Below are 24,803 nucleotides of genomic sequence, written 5' to 3'. Positions count from 1 at the left end.
TTTAGCAGAATTTTGGAAGTTTCCCATTCATTTCAATGGGACAAATTAAAGGAAAAAAGTGGAATATTTTAAAAAGTATAATAGCAAAAAATAGCAAAAGTCATAGCGATCATTAGCAGAAATAGCAGAATAGTTTAAAATTTGAACGGTGAAAATCGGCTGAAAATTGTGGAAGTAGTTAAGTGCCAAAAAGTGTACGGAAGCAACTGGAATAATAAAGTATAAAGAATAAAGAGAAACAGGAACTCAATAGTGTGGATGCTTAAAGCATCCACACAATAACTAGAAAAATTTGCATTTCCTGCGAAAATGCAGTGTGGATGCTTAAAGCTGAAGCTGTATGCAAAAAGTAGCTGAAAAAGCTGAAAAGTTGCAGAAATTGTAAAAACTTTGCAGAAGCAAAAGAAGTTTGCTAAAATGGAATAACTTAGCAGAACTGCAATATCTTAGAGGAAACATAATACTTGGCAGAGATACAATAGCATAGCAGAATTTAGCAGAAATATTGTAACTTACCAGAAACATGATAACTTCTCAAAAATACAAGAATTTAGGAGAAATAGTATAAGATAACAGAAAGAATATATTTAGCCAAAAATACTTAAACATTACAGAAACACTATGATTTAGAAAAATAGTACAACAGAGCAGAAATATTGTGATTTACCAGAGACACTGTGATGAACTATGAATATTGTAATTTTAAATTAAGACTATGTTTTAGCACAAATATTATAATTTGGCAGAAATACTATAATTTAGCAGAAATACTATATTAAGCACAAATCCTATAAAAGCAGAAATAGTATATTAAGCACAAATCTTATAAAATAGCAGAAATAGTATGATTTAGCACAATAGTAATAAGTTAAACAGAAAAATTGGAAAAGCAAAATGGACAGCTGAAAAAATGCTGAACATGCTGAGGGTCCCTCAAATATACTTGTTAAATGACAAAAATCTGAAAAAAAATTTATGACAGCCACACAATTACAAATATGTACACATGAGGAAACACACATGCACAGAGAGACACACACACAAGATCCAATTCAGTCAACCAGTCTAACTATATTCAATTTAAATCCTACAATGACATGCTGCCAAATAAGGGCAGGGTCCTCTTTCTCCCACTAAACACACACACACACACACACACACACACACACACACACACACACACACAGAGGGAGAGAGCTGCCGAATTTAAATCCACCAATCAGAGTGGCTGTTTACGTTTTCCCGCCAAAACAGGTGCATCTTTTTACACACGCAGCACAGAGAGGCACAGGATTATTGCAGTCTATTTCTCATAGTGAGGACTCCCCTCAAACAAATGACCATAATTTCCTAACTGTAGGGGCTAGAGCGGTCATTCTTACACCGTTTTGTTCAGAAGTGATTGGGGAATCTTCAAGTGTTGACAATTTATCATTCAAATATGAATTTTTAGAGATATATGACATGGATGACTTATTGACTTAGAAGCCACGAATTCCCCAATATGCAAATTTGAATGGCTGAGGCCACATATATGATTGGCTGGCTGGGAAGCCATGCAGGCCCTGATTTGTGGATTTGAATTCCTCAGCCCTGATATGATTGGCTGGCTTAGAAGCCATGAAGGCCCCAATATGCAAATTTGAATGCCTCAGGACACATATATGATTGGCTGGGAAGCCGTGCAGGCCCTGATTTGAAAATTTGAATGTCTCAGTCCTCAGAGAGGATTGGCTGCCTGGGGACCTGGCAGATATATATATAGAAATACTATGATTAAGCATAAATACTACATTTAGTAGAAATACTATGTTTTCGCACAAATACTATAAAAAGCAGAAATACTATAATTTAGCAGAAATACTATATTAGGCACAAATAGTATAAAAAGCAGAAATACTATATTAGGTACAAATCCTATAAAAAGCAGAAATACTATATTAGGCACAAATCCTATAAAAAGCAGAAATACTATATTAGGCACAAATAGTATAAAAAGCAGAAATACTATAATTTAGCAGAAATACTATGTTAGGCACAAATCTTATAAAAAGAATAAATACTATAATTTAGCAGAAATACTATATTATGCACAAATCTTATGAAAAGCAGAAATCGTATGATTTAGCAGAAATACTGTATTTAGCACAAGTACCGAAAAGTACCAGAAATACTATGATTTAGCAGAATAGTAATAACTTACAAAATTACAAATATGGAGGCATATTGAAACAGAAATGCACAGAGGGACACACAAACACAGGCTCTAATCCAGTCAACCAGTCTAACTATGTTCAATTTAAATCCTACAATGACATGCTGCCAAATAAGGGCAGGGTCCTCTCTCTCCCACTAAACACACACACACACACACACACACACACACACACACACACACACACACACACACACACACACACACACACAGGGAGAGAGGACTAAGTTTCTAGGTCAGCCTGGGAGCTGCTGAATTTGAATCCACCAATCAGAGAGGCTGTTTACGTTTTCCCGCCAAAACAGGTGCATCTTTTTACACACGCAGCACAGAGACATAGACCTGCTTCTTTCAGTTTATTTCACATAGTGAGGATTCCCCTCAAACAAATGACCATAATTTCCTAACCATAGGGGCTAGAGCGGTCATTCTTACACCGTTTTGTTCAGAAGAGATGGGGGAATCTTCAAGTGTTGACAATTTATCATTAAAATATGAATTTTTAGAGATATATGACATGGATGACTTGTTGACTTAGAAGCCACGAATTCCCCAATATGCAAATTTGAATACCTGGAGCCCACATACATGATTGGCTGGCTGGGAAGCTGTGCAGGCCCTGATTTGTGGATTTGAATTCCTCAGCCCTCAGATATGATTGGCTGGCTTAGAAGCCATGAAGGCCCCAATATGCAAATTTGAATGCCTCAGGACACATATATGATTGGCTGGGAAACCGTGCAGGCCCTGATTTGAAAATTTGAATGTCTAAGTCCTCACAGAGGATTGGCTGCCTGGGGACCTGGCAGAAATATATAGAAATACTATGATTAAGCATAAATACTACATTTAGTAGAAATACTATGTTTTAGCACAAATAGTATAAAAAACAGAAATACTATAATTTAGCAGAAATACTATATTAAGCACAAATCCTATAAAAAGCAGAAATACTATATTAGGTACAAATCCTATAAAAAGCAGAAATACTATATTAGGCACAAATCCTATAAAAAGCAGAAATACTATATTAGGCACAAATAGTATAAAAAGCAGAAATACTATAATTTAGCAGAAATACTATGTTTGGCACAAATCCTATAAAAATAATAAATACTATAATTTAGCAGAAATACTATATTAGGCACAAATCTTATGAAAAGCAGAAATAGTATCATTTAGCAGAATAGTAATAACTTACAAAATTACAAATATGGAGGCATATTGAAACAGAAATGCACAGAGGGACACACAAACACAGGCTCTAATCCAGTCAACCAGTCTAACTATATTCAATTTAAATCCTACAATGACATGCTGCCAAATAAGGGCAGGGTCCTCTCTCTCCCACTAAACACACACACACACACACACACACACACACACACACACACACACACACACACACACAGAGGGAGAGAGCTGCCGAATTTAAATCCACCAATCAGAGTGGCTGTTTACGTTTTCCCGCCAAAACAGGTGCATCTTTTTACACACGCAGGACAGAGAGGCACAGGATTATTGCAGCCTATTTCTCATAGTGAGGACTCCCCTCAAACAAATGACCATAATTTCCTAACCGTAGGGGCTAGAGCGGTCATTCTTACACCGTTTTGTTCAGAAGAGATGGGGGAATCTTCCAGTGTTAACAATTTATCATTAAAATATGAATTATTAAAGATATTAGACTTCTAATGCACCATAACTGAGCAGAGCGAAGCAAAAACTGCCTTGACTTGCCCTCAAACAACGCTTTCTAACTCTAAATCTATTTGGAGTATCGATATCATTCTTTCACCGTAAGAGACAGCAGGCTTTGGTGAACAGTCATAGAAATTTTCAGGTCTCTGTGGAAATCCAACAAAAAGTTATGACGAGAGAAAAAAGTGGTTCATTTCCACAGTTTGAAATCTGAAGAAATCTGAGCGAAGGACAAATTTCCTACCCTCAAACAAGTCCAACTCATTTCAGAACGGTAATAGGTGAGAAAGAAATTCTTGAATTGTGAGCGTCAGGAGTGTCTGAAGATATACGGGGACAAGCCTCATGTCTTAACTTTGCTTCGTTAAGGAGATATGACGATTCGAATATGCCTCTCATTACAGAAATGCAGCGATGATTTTGAACAAGCTCTCCATTCACTTTATATGGAGAGTTTTCTGACATTGTGTTAGTCTGAGGAGATTTGCAAAAATTCTATAAATCCCACAACAATGATAGTGACATTTTCTAAAAGCCAGCAAAAATACCTACGTTTTGATATATAATTTGTGGAAGTTGAGTGAAAATTGAGCAAGTAGCAAACAGTTGTTCGGACATGAAGAGAAGACTGCAAAAGCTTCAGTGTCACACTGGAAGCCAAGAGCATAGCAACCATAACAACGCATGTATTTTGTGAAAAATCACAATTTTGCAACTCAAAACTTTAAGAGGCATAAAAGTAAAACAGTAAAACATTTGAAAAAGCTGAATCATACCTGAATAGCCCAATAATTTGTGAACATTTTAAAATTTGAATGGTTGTTCTAGGTGAAAGTATGAGGAAGTAGTTAAGTTTCAAAAACAAGCAAATTTTAGCAGAATTGCTGAAGTTTCCCATTCATTTCAATGGGACAAATTAAAGGAAAAAAGCTTAATATTTTAAAAAGTCTAATAGTTAAAAATAGCAAAAATCATAGCGTAAATTAGCAGAAATAGCAGAATAGTTTAAAATTTGAACGGTGAAAATCGGCTGAAAATTGTGGAAGTAGTTAAGTGCCAAAAAGTGTACGGAAGCAACTAGAATAATAATAAAGAATAAAGAGAAACAGGAACTCAATAGTGTGGATGCTTAAAGCATCCACACAACTAGAAAAATTTGCATTTCCTGCGAAAATGCAGTGTGGATGCTTAAAGCTGAAGCTGTATGCAAAAAGTAGCTGAAAAAGCTGAAAAGTTGCAGAAATTGTAAAAACTTTGCAGAAGCAAAAGAACTTTGCTAAAATGTAATAACTTAGCAGAACTGCAATCACTTAGAGGAAACGGTAAAGCTGAAGCTGTCTGCTGAAAATAGTTGAAAATAGCTGAAGAAGCTGAAGAAATCAAAGTCAGTGTTTAAAAAGTTGCTGAAATTTTAATAACTTTGCAGAACAATATCAAGTTAAGAAAAATGTAATAACTTAGCAGAAATGCAATAATTTAGAATAACATAACTTAACATAACATAACAAACAAAAGTAGTGTAACCTAGCAGAAATAATATAATTTAGTAGAAAATTAAAAACTTGGCAGAAATATTACAACTTATCAGAACTGCTAGAAATTTGCAGAAATGTAATAATTAGGCAAAACTGTCAACAGATAACAGCTGAAAATGCTGAAGTAACCTCAAAGTTACTTGTTTAACTGTGAAAAATTACCAAAAACATTAGAAAAGGAAGAAAATGTGCCGGCAGATAAACTAATGTGGAACAAAACCAAGGTAAAATTGCGAGTTTGCACAGCTGGTGAAATCTAAAAATGGCAAAAAAACATAACAAAGGCAAGACCCACACAAACAACATTTAGGTAATAAATGCACAAGATGCTGCGGTCAGAGATTAAAACACCCAAAAATAATGTTATTGAAATGCCAAAAAGTGGCAGAAAGTTTAGAAAGTAGAAAACCAGTAGTAGAAAAGTAGAACATTCAAATATTTTTAGAAACATATGATACAAAATATTTACTCAGTTGTTTCCAATGATTACAATAATGGCATAAAGAAATAAAAAATACCATTTGGGACAAACAGAAAAATATTAATAGAAAATGCAAATCAAATTGATCTAAAATCTATACAAACAATTGAAGCATCTGTTGGAATTGTGAACATATCCTTGTTTGCCATGTTTATGTTTATGGCCCTAAGATGCGCAGACACATGATAGGCTATTAACTGCAAAAATATACACATATATAGCAAGTGAGAGACAAAAATATATCCTCTGATTTGCTGGAGTTTTGTGTAAATACCATTTGGCAAGGATAAACAACATGTTCCTATGCCACATTAAAATTTTCATAAGCTTAATTTTTTCAATTAGTTTACAGTTTCCTGATTTGATGATAAATATGGTACCAATCTACAAAATACTGTCAAAATGAAGTCCACATTGTGATATATTTGAGGTGTGGAGAGTCACACAGCTGAACAATCGATTTGCATATTTAAAGAAACAAGGATCAAATAAAGAACATCGTTGTGGAATAAATTACAGTGAAAAATAATCACTGCTTTGCGTTAGAGAGTGACTTATGATGAGGTATTAATTGGCTTAACTTTACCTCTAACAGCTTTTCACATAGTGCTGTGACCAGGGTGAAATCCATCATAAAGTAACTGTAAACAGTAGAACCATTAGCATGAATGTTATGGTTCTACTCTGATCAAAACTCAAGTCAGCTGTTTGACCTGATATAAAATGATAAAGAGGAACACATATAAATGACCTTTATGAACTTTTCAAAATGACTTTATATGTCTGACCCATTATCTATATATATTACAGCAGCGGTCCCCAACCCCCGGGCCTCGGACCGGTACCGGTCCGTGAGTCGTTTGGTACCGGGCCGCGAGAGATGAGGCTCAGGTGTGAAATGTATAGTTTTCAGGGTTTTTATCGGTTTTCAGCGTTATTTTGTTATCGTTTTTATCGTTTACTCGGTTTTCCTGGGTCTTTTCATGTGTGTTATGAATAAATTTTCTTTTTTTCAGTACCGGTACTAGTTTTATTTTGTTATATTTATCCGCGACACCTTAAAGGCCGGTCCATGAAAATATTGTCGGGCATAAACCGGTCCGTGGCGCAAAAAAGGTTGGGGACTGCTGTATTAGAGCAGATGTGGAAAACCACTGTTAGACCTACTCTATACTAATGTAGTTACTGACACCCCATACTAAGGCAGGATTCATACAAACACACATTATTTATTCTCTTAAACACTTTCTTTTTTCACATTTTGAGATTGTGTAATTTCTAAAAAGAATACATGTAATGGTTCAATAGATATAGTTATTTAAATGTCCATAATAATCACATGATCATTTTTGTACATCCTACAATCCAGGATTTAGAGCTGTGTGTCTGTATGAATTCAGCTTGCTATACTTATAGACTTAGATATATTAATCCACTATTTACCCAAACAAGTTACATTGTTTGGGTAAATAGATTGGGTTTGTTCTACAAAATAATTATTCAACAATAAAAAAAAAACACAAAAAAAATCTGCACATTAATCCAGAGTTCAGTTTCATATGTCTGATATTGTTAGTTAAATCTGATGACACAAACACAGTCAATAATTCATTGCTAGTGTGACATGTGGTCCTTTTTGCCTTTGACCAATGATATGCTGGGTACTTGGACCAGTTTAGTATTTGCTGTCACAGAGGAATGTTAACCAGAAATCCAGAAGACAAAACTTAAAAAAAATATGTTAATTGCAAACATGTTTTTGCTTAGTAAAAGGATTGAAATTACATGGAAACTGTCACCTTAAAGCCTCATTGTAAATATCATCACAAACAGATGTTTTCCACACAGTTAACAAAGCTCCACCACATCCGATCACTGCACATAAATCTAAAAGAAAACAAAAACAAATAAAAAAAATAAAATTAACACAAGGGAAGACTTTTGACTTAATAACTACGCTTAAAATAAGTGTTACCTTTGAATATTTGTGGGAAAAATCTGATGCTACCCCAAGAATACAAAGCCACACTGGAAACGATGACAGGCTTGCAGCCCTCTGTCTTCCTGGAGTCAGGTGCCTGATCAGTAGCAGTGAGTTGACAGAAGTCGGTGTCTGTAAGAGTGGCCAAACACTGATACTCTGTCCACTTGAGTAGAGTCTAAGAAGCTGGAATGCAGGCACACTGGACGAGCTTGTTCTAAAAAATACAGAAAAAGGAACATTTTATTTGTGTTAAGGCCTAAAAACTACAAATAAGTTATGCAATGAACAATGTTGAAATACCTTATAGGTGCTGCAGGCCACATAACCAGAATCCAGAGCAATCTCACACTCACATGATGGTGAGGAAAGACATGAGCTCTGCAATGAGGTTTGAATGTCTCAGTTGGGACACTGAAGAACTCAGAAGACAGCAATACCTGCACAGAGAGACAGAGTAGAAAAAGCATAGATTTGTAATCCATAATGTGAATTAAAACTCAAAAAGTGTCAACAAGTATAATCATTTGAGTGTGGAATTATTTATGCACTAAACAGGATTTTAATTAATTAATTGAATTAAAAACACTGACATTTTTTATCAAAGATAAAGAATCATACCGCTCTCTGCTCTGAGGATCACTGAGCATCTCTGACAGGAAATACAGTTTCCTCAGTAGGAGTCATCATTCATGGTCTCAGAGGTGTGTAGTGTGGCAGCATCATGATGGTCTCCAGATCAGGCAGGAGGTCAGGTGATGGGTGTGTCATCTTCTCCATTGAAGACATACTGGTATGGCAGTTCATAAAACAGCAGTCTCTGTGTGGCATGTAGTTATCTGTGCAGTCCAGCACTGATGGATCAGGTTTGGCTTAGCAGTTCATGAAGATGGTGTTAAGATGTTGTTGTTTCAGCTGAGGATGGTGAAGTTTGAAGGTTTTCCCACAAAGGAAACAGGACTGTGTGTGCCCTGTCTGAAAAAAATACATCTACAAAACATAAAGTGCTTTTAACACCACCCACCCCCCCTCCCCACCCACCCATCTCAGCCCCCAAGTGTCTATATAATGCTGGTATGGGGTGTCAGTTACTAAATCTAATTAGTGCGTCAGAAAGCGGGGGCTACACCTAAAGCCCCCGCTTTCTGATGTCTTTGTTTATTAGCAGCTTTTTCCAGCTGCTCAGAGAATTCTGACTTGGCCTTTATCCACCCAAACCCAAACCCACCCGGATAAAAGCCAAGTCAGAAAATTGATGCAGAAACTTTCCATGTACTTCTAAATCAGTTTTTATACAAATTCTGTAAGCTGTGAAAATGTTTTTCTCTACATAATGTATAATTATAGACATCTCTGGTAGCCTAAAGATAGTTTAAAACTTTTAACATTTTTTACCTGTAAAACATGATAAGCAAAACCTCATTCATCCAAAAAACATTTGATTCTACAAAATTTACTATAATCAAGAAAATATAATTGTCTGTATTTATTCATGTGACCCATAATAAATACCTGCATTTATCTGTGATTTATTTATTTACTATTTCATATTTGAAAGCATCTTGGAGGGGAAGATCTCGTTTGTTGAGATACATACGTCAGAGTAAAAAAAGTATCAAAAAAGGAGATGACAATTAACATCCATGAAAAAATGTATAAGTAGATTTAGTCATTTAAAACATGAGAATAAAAAATAAATTATGTCCGTTTAATGCAGTATATTTCAGATCTGAGGTGCATGATAACAGAAAGCAGATCTCCCGGCTCTGCATGAAGTACAGCCATGATTTGGTGACATGATTAATAACATTGCAATAAGAAAGGGTCTTCTTACAGACAGAGTAGGGAAGACAATTTTTTCCAATGAAAAATATTTTTCATACTCTACAATCAGTAAACTCTGTAACAAACATGATCTGTAATTGTTTCAAAACTCACCAGACGACTTCATGATTGGCTCGAGGACAGGACACAAAACACAGGGTTGTGGTAACTGTAGTATGATCTCAGAACACCGGAATGGAGACATTGATCTGGCTGAGAAATAAAAATGAGGTCAAGCAGGGTGTTCTTGTCTGTAGTGGCAGAAGTGATCAGCTGTGAATACCCTCTCGACTGAAACTGCTCCAGAATCTGTTTTCTTCCACTCTGCAACTGGTTCTCATTAAAATCTCCACACACAATGATTGGGTGACAGTCCATTATTTCAAGGGAATCTAAAAGACTTACCAGGTTTTGCATGAATGGTGTCAAACTGTAGTCAGGGGGTCTGTACACAACAGCAATGAGTGCAGGGAATGGAGCCTGAACCTTCAACACTAAAAACTCAAGATCAGTGACATTATGCACATACTGTTTTACCTGAACCTGAAAATGATTCCTCAAATACACAACAACTCCCCCACCACTTCTGCTGGCCATGTGAGGAAAGTTTGTGTAGGACACATGTCTGTTGCGTTTGAACATGGTGTAGCCGTCCAAATGAAGACTGTCTGCAACAAAGGAGCCTTGGAGGTGAGACTCTGTGAGACACAAAACATCTGCTAAACACATTTCATGATGACTCTTGATGTCACTGATGTGAGATGGCAAACCCTCCGTATTGTGATGGATCAGTGTAAGAGTGTCAAGTCTGCTGGCTGTTTCTCTGACCTGAAGAAGAGGCATCATTTCCTCAACGCTGGCTTGTCTCATGGTTTGGAGTGCTGCAGTTACCTCGGGATTGGAGTAAATCTTTTTCTCATCCAAGTCCTGCAAATAGAGTCCACTGAGAGACGTCACCCTGCTGAGAGCAACATAAGCCATACCTGGTTCAAAAATGTTCTTCATTGAAACTACAGCTGCCTGTGTTGTAAGACCCTGAGTTTTGTGAATTGTGCAAGCGAATGCTAGCTTTACAGGAAACTGTCTGCGTACCGCTCCTTTAAACTTCAGACTCTCCTCTGCTCTCTCAATGTAAACCAGATCATCAGATGCTGCATTAGCACTGCGGTTGTGTCTCATAGGCTGCCGGTTGTCCATTCTGAGCCCCAGTTTGATTATGTGTCCATCATTTTCAGATCTCACCACCTTTACCAGTATACCAAAAGCACCGTTGACTAAACCGTTTAGTGTGTCCAAGTTTCTGGTCAGCATGACTCGAGCTCCTTCAGCAACATTCAGAGTGTCAGGTAAATCATTTCTCCCACCTGTAAATGGTTTGTCTCTTCGTTCCATTCTGCCTGTACGTTTATCCTTCTGGAAATCGTCTGCAGTGATGATTATGATGTTTGAATGAAGCTTCTTCAGGGTATCTGTGTTATGGGATTCCACATTCTTGTTGGTGGCATAAATGTGTAAGACCTCAGTTGGACATTCTTCTGGTGCAGTCACAGCCTGTGACAACAAATCTCTGTCGCACTGAGAAAGCTCATCCGTCTTTTCTTTCACTCTAATCCTGTTCAGCATCTCTGCAAAGGCCACATCATCTTTCTGACGCATGATCTCGGTTAGAGTGATCATCTGAAAATGTTCCTGCCATAGGTCAATCTGTTCTGGATCGTAAACGCAGAGAGGTTTAGACTGTCGCACTGGTGGCAGCTGGTAAAAATCTCCAACAGCTAAAACTGACATTCCACCAAAAGGTCTCTGAGTGCCTTTGATTTGTTTCAGTCTTGCATCCACATAGGCAAAAAGGGGTTTTGAAACCATTGAAATCTCATCAATAACAATAATTTCTGCATTCATCAGCTCAGATCTGACTTCATCCAGTTGGTTACCAAGTCCTTGAATGGGTGGTTTCAGACTCCTGGGTAGTTTCAGTAGAGAATGTAATGTAGAGCCATTGATAGAAAAAGCTGCTGTCCCGGTAAATGAAGTAAGTAAAACAGTTGGATTTGATATGTCAGCTTCTTCTGCATTAGCAGGCAGTCTGCTCAGGATCTTTGATGCTTCAGAGTGAATACATTTAATCAGATGTGACTTTCCAGTTCCTGCACCACCGTTGATATAGAAGAAAAATGGATCTGGGTTCAAACCACAAACTCGCTGAATACACCAGTCTCTTATGGCATAGAACACGCAGGCCTGCTTCTGGTTCAGATTCTGATACATTACACGTACCACGGCTGGATCGACTGCAGGTTGTTCTCTGATGGCTCTGATCTTTGTTACAGCATCAGACTGACGACTGTAGTCAGGGACATTCTCCTGTTCGTTCTCATCATCAGAATGTCTCTCAGGAAGATTCTCATCACATTGCAGCCTCACAACTTCAGATTCAGGAGCAAGATTACACCATTCATCGATCACAACATCCCTATTTTGTTCAAACTCTTCCAGTGCACTCTCAATATCCTCAGAGTTCTTCTCATACTTGTCTTTATTTCTTTTCACAATCCGTTTCACAGACTCACTGTGGTCTGAACATGGAAGTCGCACAAAACCCGAGTTGTAGAAGGACTGATAGGTTTGGAAACATTGTGGTTTCAGTTCCTGCTCTGATCTGTGTGGAAGGTAAAGTCTCAACAGTCGACCATAATATTGCTCAGGATCTTTTTCCTGTGAACAGTGGTAATACCTGATTATAGCTGGTTTATCATTCTTTCGCCTTTGTACAAATCCAAGCTGGTTTAGAAGAGGAAGCACATCTTTTCCTTCATTTGGACCACTCACCAACCGGCACAGGGCAGCAAAATCAGCCAGCGACATTTCCTCATATTCTGGGGTCTCAGGTCTGCATTTGTATTTATCACTCAAACTTGTCATCCAAATATTACAACTGTCGTGTGTTGTGCTTTCCAGGAAGCTCATGGGCCGACTCATTTTTACTGGGTTATCATCTGTTGGTACAAATACAACACTGCGGGAACATTTTTTCATTTTTAGGCCACAGACTCGAGTCACACACTCCTGTGCGCTGATCTCTCTCTTTTTTGAGTAAGCCTGCATCACAGCTCTCATTTCATCACATTCATTGACGGTGTTCTTATCAGAGTTATCGATAACTGTCTTCAGGTATTCAGAGAGGCCAGATTCTTTCTTTGTTATATATTTACAGAGGTATTCTACACATGAATAGGCATTCAAAATGAATGAGACATCTAAATTAGAGTTCCAGGCTTCAAGCAGATCTGGGTTGTAATTGTTGATCCAACAGTCCTTTGGGTCACGTTTCAGAATCAGAGCTGTTTTCTTGTTTATGTTCTGGAGGCATTGTTCATACTCATTCATTGTCAAGTTGCATCGTGACAGAATCTGCTCTATGGTGAGGGAAGCAGCTTCAGGTTCCTTCAGCAGGTTCAACAAAGGTCTGAGTTTGGCTTTTGCAGCTTCAGTGTCTGAATCCTCATCCTGTCTCACAATCATTGTTCTTGTGGATGGTGGTTTTGGAAACCCAAATCTACAACCAGAGTTCACACTCTTAAAGCATGTCTTTGTGTGGTTCTTGCTGTGCTTTTGTAGTTCAGAGACTTTTTTGTGCAGTTCAGGTTGTTTTTCTGGATCAGGGAGTTGAGCTGAGATGTATCTGTCCACAAAGTCACAGACAGTTTGGTCATCATCCACATCTGCTTCTACCTTTTCTCGAATCCACAGCAACATGTGTATATGCGGACTACCTCTGTGCTGGAACTCAACTCTGTAAAAGTAATCAATGATCTCACCAAGGGGCTGTGCAGGAGAAAAAAGCAAATCTCTGAACAAAGCCTCAACACGCTTATCAAACATCCGCATGGTGGTTACTGGATTTGATCTTAGAATTTCACACTTTTCTGACCAGTCCAGGGCTTCAAAATCAACCTCTTCACCTTGCTGTCTCTTTATTGCTTGAATCACTTCAGGCCATCTCATCTCAGCAGCAGAGAAAGTGACAAAGAACTGAGGTGTTCCTATTTGACGAATCATACTGAATAAATCTTTGGTAGTTTTCTGCCAGTAAGCTGGAGTTCCTCTGAGTGGCTGCATAAATCTGATTGCATCTTTATTTCTTACCAGCTTCTCTACTTCTGTCTTACTTTGTAACATTCCTGATGTGATTTTGCGTCCATCTTTGGTCATAGTTTTACCTTTCCTTAGCTGTATTGTCATGCTGGAATTAGCCAAATGTATTTCAGTGACAAACTGTGAGAAAAACAGGTAATTTGTGTCTTTAGCAAATCTTGCATCAATGTTGAAAAGCCTTGACTTGAAGTAAGCACTTGGTGTGAGTTTAAGAAGTCTCTTTTCATCCAGTGTATTCTGACCGGTAGGAAACTGCACAGGAAATGCCATGGCTTCCAAATGAGGAGTTCTGAAGAAGCTAACAGGATTGTTTCTTTCTGCAGGAGCCACACAATATGTGTTATCAGTGAAACAGAGAATCTCTTCTGAAATGTCAACAGGCTGCAGACAACTTTCTAGAGCAAAACCTCCATTGTTCAAATCACTTTCTGGTTCATCTGGATTTTGTTCCTCTGGTTGTTCATCACAGGATTGCATATTAATAGCTTGTTCACTTTCAGACTCACTTTCGCACAAAAGGGCATCTTTTTCATAGTTGTCAATTTCCATTAAATCTGCTTCATCATAATCATCACTTCCCATGCTGGCTTCATCACTGCTGTCATCATCAGGTAACGTTGGATCACAAAGCAATGCATCATCTCTGATAATAATATCTGTGTACTGTGGATGAATTTGTTTGAGTTTACGCAGGGCTTGAATGAGTTTAGACCAGGTGACAGTCTGGAACAGCTGATGGCCTTTGTAGCACAGTCGTCTTTTCAGCTTTATCCTCATGATCTGTGATTGGCTTCTGATCCTCGGTAAACTGTCAACTGTTTGTTGGACTTCAGATGGTACACACACCACATTACCACGTATGAGTCTCTGTCTGCCCTTTGGAAGTGGAATAATCTTAGCAAATGGTATGCATTTGGCAATCAGATGTCTCTCCAGAATGTTGAGATCGCACAGTTCAGCTGGAATATCCTGCAGTTCTAAACCGTTGACAGCAGCAAGTCTTGGCATGCGTCCACTTTTGAGGGAACTGTGACACGTGTGACAGATATACTCCTTTTTTCTCTCAACAGGAAAGCTGCAGTGATCATGACATGCTTCATCACACACATGAACAAATTTACCAGTTAGACACTGCTGAGCTACAATTTGGTGTTTTGAGTAATTTTCTCTTTTGCAGATTTTCACCTGATTAGGAAAAGAAGCTTTTAGACAAACAGTACAAACATAAGATGGTGCTGACTTAATGTTGGATCTGAAACGAGATATGGCCTCATTCATTAAAGTGTTCTCTGGATGACACTGTAAACTGTCAGCTGGTCGATGCATCTGACGATATTTTCTTTTTATTTTCATTGCACATCTGATATTATGCATCTGTCTAAAAGAAAAACCGTTCCAATATTTTACTCTCATTCGTTCTCTCATATTGTCCTTGTGTTGCTGCTGAAATTGTCTCTCTTCTCCATAACGTTTAGTGATGTAACATTTTTTTTTCTGTCTAAATTCTACACTTTCTTTATATAGGTTAGAAACATATGACCTCATGTAAGCTTTATGTTTCTCTCTGAATTCGGCACAAGTTCTGTATATTGTTCTTATACGCTCTTTGTGCTTTTCTCGGAACACGGGAGATTCTCTGTATGTTCTTCTTATACGCTCCTTCTGCTGTTCTTTGAATATAGGAGATTGTCTATAAGATTCTTTATATGTTTTTCTCATACGTTCCTTCTGCTTTTCTCGAAAAATGGGAGATTCTCTATATGTTCTTGTTATACGTTCCTTCTGCTTTTCTCTGAATGAAGAATCTTCTTTATACATCCTTATGACACGTTCTCTTTTTCTCTCTCTAATTTTAGCACTATCTCTATAGATTTTTCTAAAATGTTCTCTCTGTTTCTCTCTATATGTAGCATTGAGTTTACACAGATTATTTTTGTACACACTCTTCTTCTGTCTGTGATCAGGATCATGAGACTTTCTGCTAGAATCTTTTTTCTTTGCCTTAAAGCTTTCATCAAAAGCGTACATCTGTCTTTCTTTCTTTTTCTGATTTTCCCTTCTCTGTGGTAGTTTTTCTTGGACCAACAGTCGTCTCCTAATCTTTCTCCTTTGCTGTTTATTATGCTTCAACAGTTTATGTGAGAGTTCATCTGTTGTCATAGTTAAACAGGAGGCAGTGTTTAAATCATTCAGAGGAACAGAATCTTTTGTTACCTGAGTGTCTCTTACAGAAGATGCAGAGGTTTCTATTTCTAAATAATCAGAATTGTTCAGCTCAGCAGCTGGCTCATTTGAATAATCCACTCTGGATGACATCACTTCAGTAGCTAAAGTGTCGGCCACAGTTTTCTGTGTTTTCTCAGTGGATTTGGGGGTTTCAAATTTAGGTTCATTTAAAGCTGGTGCTGGAACAGTTGTGGCTGTTTGTCTGTTTTCATCAGCATTTCTTTGGTCAGCAACGTTTTCACTGTGGAACTCAACAGGCTGTAGCTCATAAGCACAGGTTGGTGCGATGCTACACATTCGGTACAAACGTTTGATCCTGTCAATCATGTCGTTAAGACGTGTGAATTTTAACATAACTGCAGTTCCACCACTTACACTTAGCGACAATGGCATTCCTGTAGACTTACGTGGGTGAGGATCAAAATATGCGTATCCACCTGAAGTCAGCCTGGAAACTGCAATGGCTGTTCCTCCCATGACTAGCAAAGCATAGCAAATGTCTGAAGCCAAACACTGTAGTCCCTGTTCAAGGCTCGGAAGATGATCTGTACCGTCAAATGTGCCATAAAGAGCAAACTGAGACATGTCGACTTGATACTCGTGTCTGCGGCTGATGATCACAGTGGGAAGTTCATCACAGGCTAGAAACACGCTGTTCACAAACCTCTTTCTGGCATCTGAATACACGGCATGGCCTTTGTCCAACACACGGTTAAGATCTGCTCTGGTAATGAATTCATCCTCGTGTAAGAATGACAGGAAAACCAAACTGTTCGCCATGCATTGCTGATTCCGGTACTTTCCATACTTAGCATTGGCCTGGCTTCGGGATGCACAGATGCTACTCACTTGTGGACGACTTTCACTGTTTGTAACCTGTACATGAGACGGTCCTGGAGCTTCTCCATCATGCTGCGTTTGCACAGTTAGCTGGGGTTCAGTCTGGATTACCTGCTGTACTTTAGCATTTGGCACCGATGATGAGCAAACACCTCTCTTTACCACATCTGCATAAGACACTGCGGCCGTCTGAACGCTGAGCTGCACTTCTGGACTGGGAATACTTGTAACAGACACCTTTACCTGCTCACCGGTCTGAGAAAGATTTACCTGTTCCTTCTGCTTTTGCCATCTAAGCTTCTGGGACTGTGACCTTTGACCTTTCCTTGGCATTTTGTGCAAGTACAAACTGGACCTTATATGTATTTATACACAAATGTATACAAAAATCAACCTGTAAACACTGAAAAACTCCTCAAGTTTCTATTAAATGGATAAATGTAAAACTATACAAATGGTAAAGTGTTCTTATAACTGTTTAATTGATGTAAAAGGCTGACTTAAATACAAACTCAATATAAAAGTTATTGAAAGATCTTTAAAAAGTTTTATTGTAGCTTTTTCAAAAACTGTATATTATACTTTTTTTTTTTAACCAGACTGGTTAATGAATAGGTCTATACTTCTGTGAAGTAATATGCAGAATAAATCTCAACAATCAATCAACAGGCTATAATAAAACTCTTAGTTTTAAAGTAGACTTTGTGTAAATCTTTCAGATATCTAAAATCTAAAGCAAATATAAGGAGCTGTGGTGGTGTAGTGATCAGATGACAGGCGATGAGGATTCTTCAGCTGGATGTTCTGCAGCAGTCAGGAAACAGGAAGTCTGGGTTCTCAGGGCAGCCTCTAGATGACAATTGTAACTGAATACTTACACTGAGTGACAAAAAAAGGGTTTGTCCTTAAATAATAATAGTTTAAACTTGTAGTCAAATGTTATAGCCAGTGAAACAGACTTGAAAAATGTATTTGAATCTAATTTAATATTTATCTAAATAGAGCAGTCTGAATGTATATATTACAAAATAACCAGATTGTCTTATTACAAATAAACCTTTAAGAGGTGTATATTTTATATAATTTCTCAAAGTAATTGCACCTGTAAGCCAAACTATCACTGTTTATTTCAAAGTGTAATGCAAAATTAAAATGACAAATGTAGGGCTCTGTAAGTAGTTTCTACAGTGAGTTCTACTGTACTGTATATTCAACTTTTTACTTGTAATTTCCAAAAAAATGAGTGGATATGAGAGAGTTTAACGACAGGAAAGATGGAGCAGTGAGAGCAGAGATCTCTCAGATTTCTGAAAACAGATCGTCGAAGTTGCGGTAACTTCAATTTCCAAAAACTTGGTTTGTTGTCAACCTTGGTTTGTTGTCAAACTTGGTTTCTTGTCAAACTAGGGCTTATGCTTGTCAAAATTAGATAGAGTTCATGGCGGAGAAATGATAGAAGATAGAATCCCTTGTCAAAAAAGATGGAGCAGGGAGAGGGAGAGTGATAGGACAGACTGAAATTGCTTGTTAATGGCTTGTCAAAGATAGAGGGAGAGGGTTTTCTGCAGCAGGTCACCTGTAAGACAAAAAGGGACTGGAATTAGGCATATTTCCAATAAACATGGCTTTCCAGTATTTTTTCAAACTATAAGTCACACTTGAAATCCTTTAGTTTTATTAATTCTGGCTGTGCTTACTGACCTCAACCCAATTTTATGTGCTACACGGCGCTCAAACATCTGTCAAAATGTTTTAGGTATGACTTTGGAAAGCTACAAAGCTGCAGCGCTTGATGGATTGTTGGAGCATTACAGCTACAGTAGTCAGGAGCCTCGCCGAGTAATTCGTATTGTCCTTAAACATAATATTATGGTGTGTGTATGAGGACCTGGCATCTGTTTACAGACATGCGTACGAAGCAGATTTCAAAACCGATCAATCCATGAAGAATTTGATAGATTTGTGGAAGAGGACTGAAAAGAGAAAGTGAGTGTACTGTTCTGTGTTACCAGTGAAAAATGTTGAGAGTTATTGTGAATGAGTTGAATAGTTTGAGTTGTCTGAATATTTGGTTAGCTGCATACACCTTATAATCCGAAAAATACAGTACATACAGGGCTTTACATATTGAAGAGTTCCACAGTACATTATTGGACTGAACTGATTGAAAATGCTCAAAAATGGTGGTGGAAGTGTTCTAAAGAAATTTTTACATTCTATTAACACAATAAAAACAAACAGTGTCTATAAACCAAGATGTGCTGCTACAATAACCTACTGTAAATATCATATGGTCCAACAAAACCCACACATTGAGGTTAGAGCAGACAGTTTCAGACCACCTGCTTAAAATTTATGCCACATCACAGGTTATTTAATCCCCAAAGTACCTGTGACAACAGTACATGATAATATCTGGGCACACAGAAACAGGGATTTGAGATCCGTTAACATAAAAGTAAACAATACTTTACTCAGAATGACTTTTGACAAAATGAGAAATTTGGAGATGGATGGTTCCTACAAAGCAGTTTCTACATATTTCAGTCACATGTTTAATGCACAGCCATAAGCACTCCACTAAATCTAGGACGCACTTATAATGGTCGATTTAAAGGCCTAATTAAAAATGTAGTATGACGATAATTTCTTTGTAGATCATTTAATCATAAAATACAGAAATGAGTGCTGTATCTGTGCTTTTGATTTTTTCCAGTCATCAACAAAATCTTTAATTAAAAGACTAATTCAAAGAGCAGTTTTCAGACAGTGACTTAATTTAATGAAGAGAAAGAAGCTTTGGAAATCCACAAGGCCCTACTTGAAGACTTAATTGTACCTAAACTGCTGTTCATGAGCTGCTCTAATGTGAAAAAAATATCACCAATAGCTGTGCTCACTCACAGCACTACACTGAATCTCCTATAATGAGAAACATTTCTCACCATTGCACCTCAGACACCTTTACTTACCAGACTTGAGACGATCAGATCAGCAGTCTAGAGAAAGGAAACAATTCATCAGATCACTGTTTGATGATTCAGACTGTTGAGCCTCTTCCCACACAATCCAATTTACTGTGACAAAAATTAACTAGTAAAATTCTTAATTTATTTAAGGCTTTATGAGCTTACTGTAGTCTAAAGAGGAGATAAATGAACTACAGCGTCTCACATGGCTATAGCAAGTGTAATAAAGGCATTCATTACTACAGAAGTAAAAAGAATAGGCACCAATATTTGTTGGCACAAGTGCAGGATATACCAAATATTTCCTAAACAGAAGCTTTGTGGCTCCAACATTTTCTACAACAGGTCAGTACTAGTAAAGTGTGAAAGCCAAAACTTTTCAAAATGTTAGATACAAAGTAATTATATAAATCAGAAGCAACAGAAAACCTCATCATGTCTGATATGAATATACCTTTAAATATTGACATGTTACAATAGCAGAGGTGCACCATGTTTTGTAATTAAAATTAAATGTCTTAAATTTTTACACTAAAAAGCCCTTTCATTATACCTGTTGCTAGGAATATTTATGTATTTTGCAGTCACCTTTTTGGCAACTTTTCTATTAAATTTTAAAACACATATTCACCAAATAAGTGATAAACTAATTAGACACACTGGCTGTAATGTACCTAACAATGTCCACTCACACCTCTGGTTCTCTTAGTTTTTCATTATTGCTTAACTGTACAAAACACTTCTACAGTGTTCTGACTTTAATGTAACACATCAGCAGAATTTGAGAGACAATATGAATCAATCACTGTGCAGCTCTTAAGTGTTTGAGCAACCACTTATACCGACTCCCCTAAAACATTTCATTGTTTTGTCTGCTACTTAAATCCACAAACATAAGGAGAAAATGAACAACTGACATTTAGCTGTATGTTTGGATTTGATAAGCCATAAGAAATTGAAATCATACATAAATGGGCTATTAAACTTCAGGGACATTTTCAGGGACAGTCAGAGGTCCCGTGTGAGGACTTTGCTGCTACGTGTAATAAATCCTGACTTTGTGTTTTTGCCAATCAGTAAATGGAAACATATCACAAAAAGTCAAACTACTGTATGTAAGTTGCCACATGTGCTACGCAATGCCAGGTTCATACTGCTTCAGTTACAATCACTGTTTACTTACCAGCAAAGGCAAAACCAAAGATCTCTTTCACTCTGTGTAACAAAAGACAAAGCACAAAAATACAGAATGAGACAACTCAAATCAGCATCACAGTCAATACTGCATCACTCTGTGTAGTCCAAAAGATTCAGTACACTTCTTTGTTTACCACAGCAACAAACAACTCTCCTCTTTTTTCTACACCTTATTAAAGATTACTGTCTTCATTAAGGTAAAATGTGGTTTCATCCATTTGTAATAAGCCACACACGTTTCTCAGTTATGTGATAGCTCTATTAGTTTGGTGCTATTAGATAACACAGTAGATTTAATAAGCAATGATTTGCTACACCTAGCTCTGCACACTTTATCAAATTCTGACATCACAATTTCAAAGCATGAACAATCATAAATGAAAGCTTGGATGTTATTTTTGTAGGCTTCAACATTTGAGTTCTTCTGCATTCAAATTCTGCTTCCTAAAAATATTATCACCTGCACACAGTATCATTTAATATGCTGTTGTTTTAAATATCTACATATCATATTTATAATATTAATGGTGCACTGCTGCATTTTATTTATTTGAAGGTGGACTTTTTTATATTTCGTTAGTTTTTCACAAAGTGAGAAGTTAAACAGAGCTGCAGGTGTAGGTTTCATTAAAAAAAAAAACAACCTGCACAAACAAGTGTTTGTTAAACAGTTCTTAAAATTTAACTAAAAAACTAAAATTAACTAATTAAAAAAAACTTCTTGTTAAGAGATGTTATTATTCTTATATTATGTGTTTCATCCTCACTCTCTCTCTCCCTTCTGTTAATTAACCCACAGCACAAAAACACACCGGTACAGGCACGTGACTCTTTTTCTCCCGGCTTTCAGTCAGAAGCTGTGTCCCAAAATGTCGGCTGCATCCTCCGGAGGCCGCATTTGAAGGCCGATTATGTCACAGCCAGTCGACGAAGGCTGTCTCAAATGCGGCCGACAAATGAGTCCTTCATTTCCCCGAATAAACTTTTAACATATTTTTAGGCGAGAAAGTAGCGGTGTAAATTACAAATATCTGCTTGGTTTATCAAGACATCGCATATTTGCAAAAGTGTGCCGACGTTTTCAGAGACGTCTGTCACCCACCGGCTCGATGGCAAGCCGGGAGGGGGGTTCAGACCCCGCTCTTTCGCTACTCAGGTTAAACATGATATACAAGTCACTCTGATAACTTAAAAATGTAATTGTTTGCCTTTTTCTGTGTTTTATTTGTTCTGGAGTAAATCGGTTTGGCTGAGATCAAAGTTATTAGATTATTAGATTAAATAAAGCTTTATTAATCCATCCGGTGGGTCCTCCGGGATTTTCACACAGCTCAATAAACGTTAAACGGTCGAGAATTTACGCCAGTGTCCTGTTATATTTTAAATAGCAAGGAGCAGACGGCCGAGTTTATTAAACTCCAGCGAGACAGCGGTGACGCAAATCTGAAGGCTAGACCGTCCAGTTTCACAGCCTTCTCGGTCCACGTAGACCGCGAAAGCTGGGTCCTCCGAAAGATGCAGCCGACGTTTTGGGACACAGCTAATGGCGGTAAAATGGCTCCTTTGAAGTTGCCGACCCTGCTGCTTCAGCAGCTAATCAGTGGTTCTAAAATGACGGCTCATTACCTCACAACCGAAAGAATGAGGCCGTTTTTAACTGACTGATTTGTGAAGAGAACTAACTTCAGCTTCCCTAACAGACTCAGAAACACTAACACACCGAATGAACCAAATACAACACAATAACTGTAATAAACAATCAAATGAACCATATTAATTTCACACTGGGCCTATAGCAGCTAGGCTAGGCGTTAGCACTTAGGGCTAGCATACCAAACACTCCTTTTAAATAGTAAAATTACAACGTTTCACTAAAAAAGCAGCCATTGTGTTACTTTAACATGACTTATACTTCGACTGGCTTCATAAGTCACTAACAACAACTGGGTAAATCCCTCATACAGCTTATAGACATTTCATTACAGAGAAGCAGCACTTACCGGCACGGATTGAGCTGAGAGTGGACGGAGATTCAGGAGTCAGGCGGAGACGTAAAAAAGGAGGCATTCACGAGTAGTGGGAAAAGTGGGAAACTCCGCAATTACACAAAATTGGCATGGAAAACGTGAAAATATATGTAAATTTAAATATTATTATACTAGATTTTTTTACAACAAAAAACAACTTTTAATTTAATTCTATAAGTTTAATAAATGTTTCAAATGGGATTCTTTGAATTTGAAATAATGGTTAAAAGACATAAATAAACACAAGGTCATTATGTTAAAATGTACTTTATTATGATAGATTTATTTAACTGACTGCAGTAATAAGAACAGTCTTCTTCTGAACACCAACACCAAGGAGCTGGTGTTGGTGATCACCTAAGCATCCTCACAGTAGGAGCTGCAGAGGCTCATCTCACTCCACTGCAGGACTCAAGAGGTTCAGGAGGTCCCTTAACCCCACTGCCATGAGACTTTTTAACAGCGACTCCTCACATGTTCATTGCACATTTGTTTCTTTTACTCCAATACATATTGGTTGTAATCATATGAATTCTGAATTGCTTTAAAGCTGAAGCTGTCTGCTAAAACTAGCTGAAAAAGCTGAAAAGTTGCAGAAAAGGGTGGCCTTTTGTTGTGGGCAGTCTGAGGTACACCTGTGCACTACTCATGATGTCAGATCAGCATCCTGATGTGGCACACCTGTGAGGTGGGATGGATTACCTCAATATAGCAGATGTGCCCACTACCACACATTTGGACTGATTTGTGACCACTGTTTGGGAGGGATGGTTATATTGTGTATCTGGAATGAATTTTAGGTCTCTACGTCCATCCCATGAGGAATGGGAGCAGTAACAAAGGTGTTGCGTTTATATTTTTGTTGAGTGTATATTTGGCAGAAATACTATATTTGGCACAAATCTTATAAAATAGCAGAAATAGTATGATTTAGCACAATAGTAATAACTTAAACAGAAAAATTGGAAAAGCAAAATGGACAGGTGAAAAAATGCTGAACATGCTGAGGGTCCCTCAAATATACTTGTTAAATGAAAAAAAATCAGCAAAAAAATCTATAACAGCCACACAATCACAAATATGTACACATAAGGAAACACACATGCACAGAGAGACACACACACAACATCCAATTCAGTCACCCAGTCTAAATATATTGAATTTGAATCTTAGAATGAGATCATCCCATTAAAAGGCTTACTCTCTCACTCTCTCTCTCTCTCTCTCTCTCTCTCTCTCTCTCTGTCACACACACACACACACACACACACACACACACACACACACACACACACACACACGCACACTCACACACACACAGGGAGAGAGAAGTAAGTTTCTAGGTCAGCCTGGGAGCTGCTGAATTTGAATCCACCAATCAGAGAGCCTGTGGACTTTTTCCCGCCAAAACAGGTGCTTCTGTTTACACACGCAGCACAGAGAGGCACAGGATTATTGCAGTCTATTTCTCATAGTGACGACTCCCCTCAAACAAATGACCATAATTTCCTAACTGTAGGGGCTAGAAGGGTCATTCTTACACCGTTTTGTTCAGAAGAGATGGGGGAATCTTCAAGTGTTGACAATTTATCATTAAAATATGAATTTTTAGAGATATATGACATGGATGACTTGTTGACTTAGAAGCCACG

The 24,803-nt window shown here is 37.7% G+C and overlaps 2 protein-coding genes and 1 long non-coding RNA gene across 6 annotated transcripts in view; 1 reads left to right on the top strand and 2 right to left on the bottom strand.

The window, feature by feature from the left end:
- ash1l (ash1 (absent, small, or homeotic)-like) overlaps nucleotides 1-24,803 on the top strand; it is a 125,521-nt gene that overhangs the window by 91,093 nt on the left and 9,625 nt on the right. The window lies entirely within an intron of this gene.
- On the bottom strand, nucleotides 5,986-14,319 carry LOC308385198 (uncharacterized protein). Of its 4 annotated transcripts, XR_013969470.1 has the most exons (5): nucleotides 9,852-14,319; nucleotides 8,535-8,903; nucleotides 8,217-8,353; nucleotides 7,908-8,130; nucleotides 5,986-7,819 (listed from the first exon to the last, which is right to left on the bottom strand). XR_013969470.1 is itself a non-coding variant. In XM_080864001.1 (3 exons), the coding sequence occupies exons 1-2, from the start codon at nucleotides 14,160-14,162 to the stop codon at nucleotides 10,174-10,176; spliced, it is 3,897 nt and encodes a 1,298-aa protein (XP_080720127.1). In that variant the 5' UTR covers nucleotides 14,163-14,319; the 3' UTR covers nucleotides 9,855-9,870; nucleotides 10,143-10,173. The 4 variants fall into 4 exon arrangements, 3 of the variants coding, with proteins under 3 accessions (XP_080720127.1, XP_080720129.1, XP_080720128.1); XM_080864001.1 differs by lacking the exons at nucleotides 5,986-7,819; nucleotides 7,908-8,130; nucleotides 8,217-8,353; nucleotides 8,535-8,903 and having other exon boundaries at nucleotides 9,855-9,870; nucleotides 10,143-10,182; nucleotides 10,275-14,319; XM_080864003.1 differs by lacking the exons at nucleotides 5,986-7,819; nucleotides 7,908-8,130; nucleotides 8,217-8,353; nucleotides 8,535-8,903 and having other exon boundaries at nucleotides 10,146-10,231; nucleotides 10,319-10,435; nucleotides 10,566-14,319.
- LOC308385201 lies at nucleotides 18,349-23,083 on the bottom strand. Its single transcript, XR_013969473.1, has 3 exons — nucleotides 21,111-23,083; nucleotides 19,931-19,957; nucleotides 18,349-18,534 (listed from the first exon to the last, which is right to left on the bottom strand). It is a non-coding gene; the product is annotated as an uncharacterized lncRNA (long non-coding RNA).

Source organism: Rhamphochromis sp. 'chilingali' (assembly GCF_963969265.1).
Source record: "Rhamphochromis sp. 'chilingali' genome assembly, chromosome: 17".
Taxonomy (NCBI): Eukaryota; Metazoa; Chordata; class Actinopteri; order Cichliformes; family Cichlidae; genus Rhamphochromis; species Rhamphochromis sp. 'chilingali'.
The sequence above is the reverse complement of the archived record's forward strand: the minus strand, read 5'-3'. Positions and strand labels throughout refer to the sequence as shown.

Bases quoted from the DNA above. Each gene is read 5' to 3' on its own strand.
- LOC308385198 (XM_080864001.1), bottom strand. From the start codon at position 14,162: ATGGCATTTCCTGTGCAGTTTCCTACCGGTCAGAATACACTGGATGAA.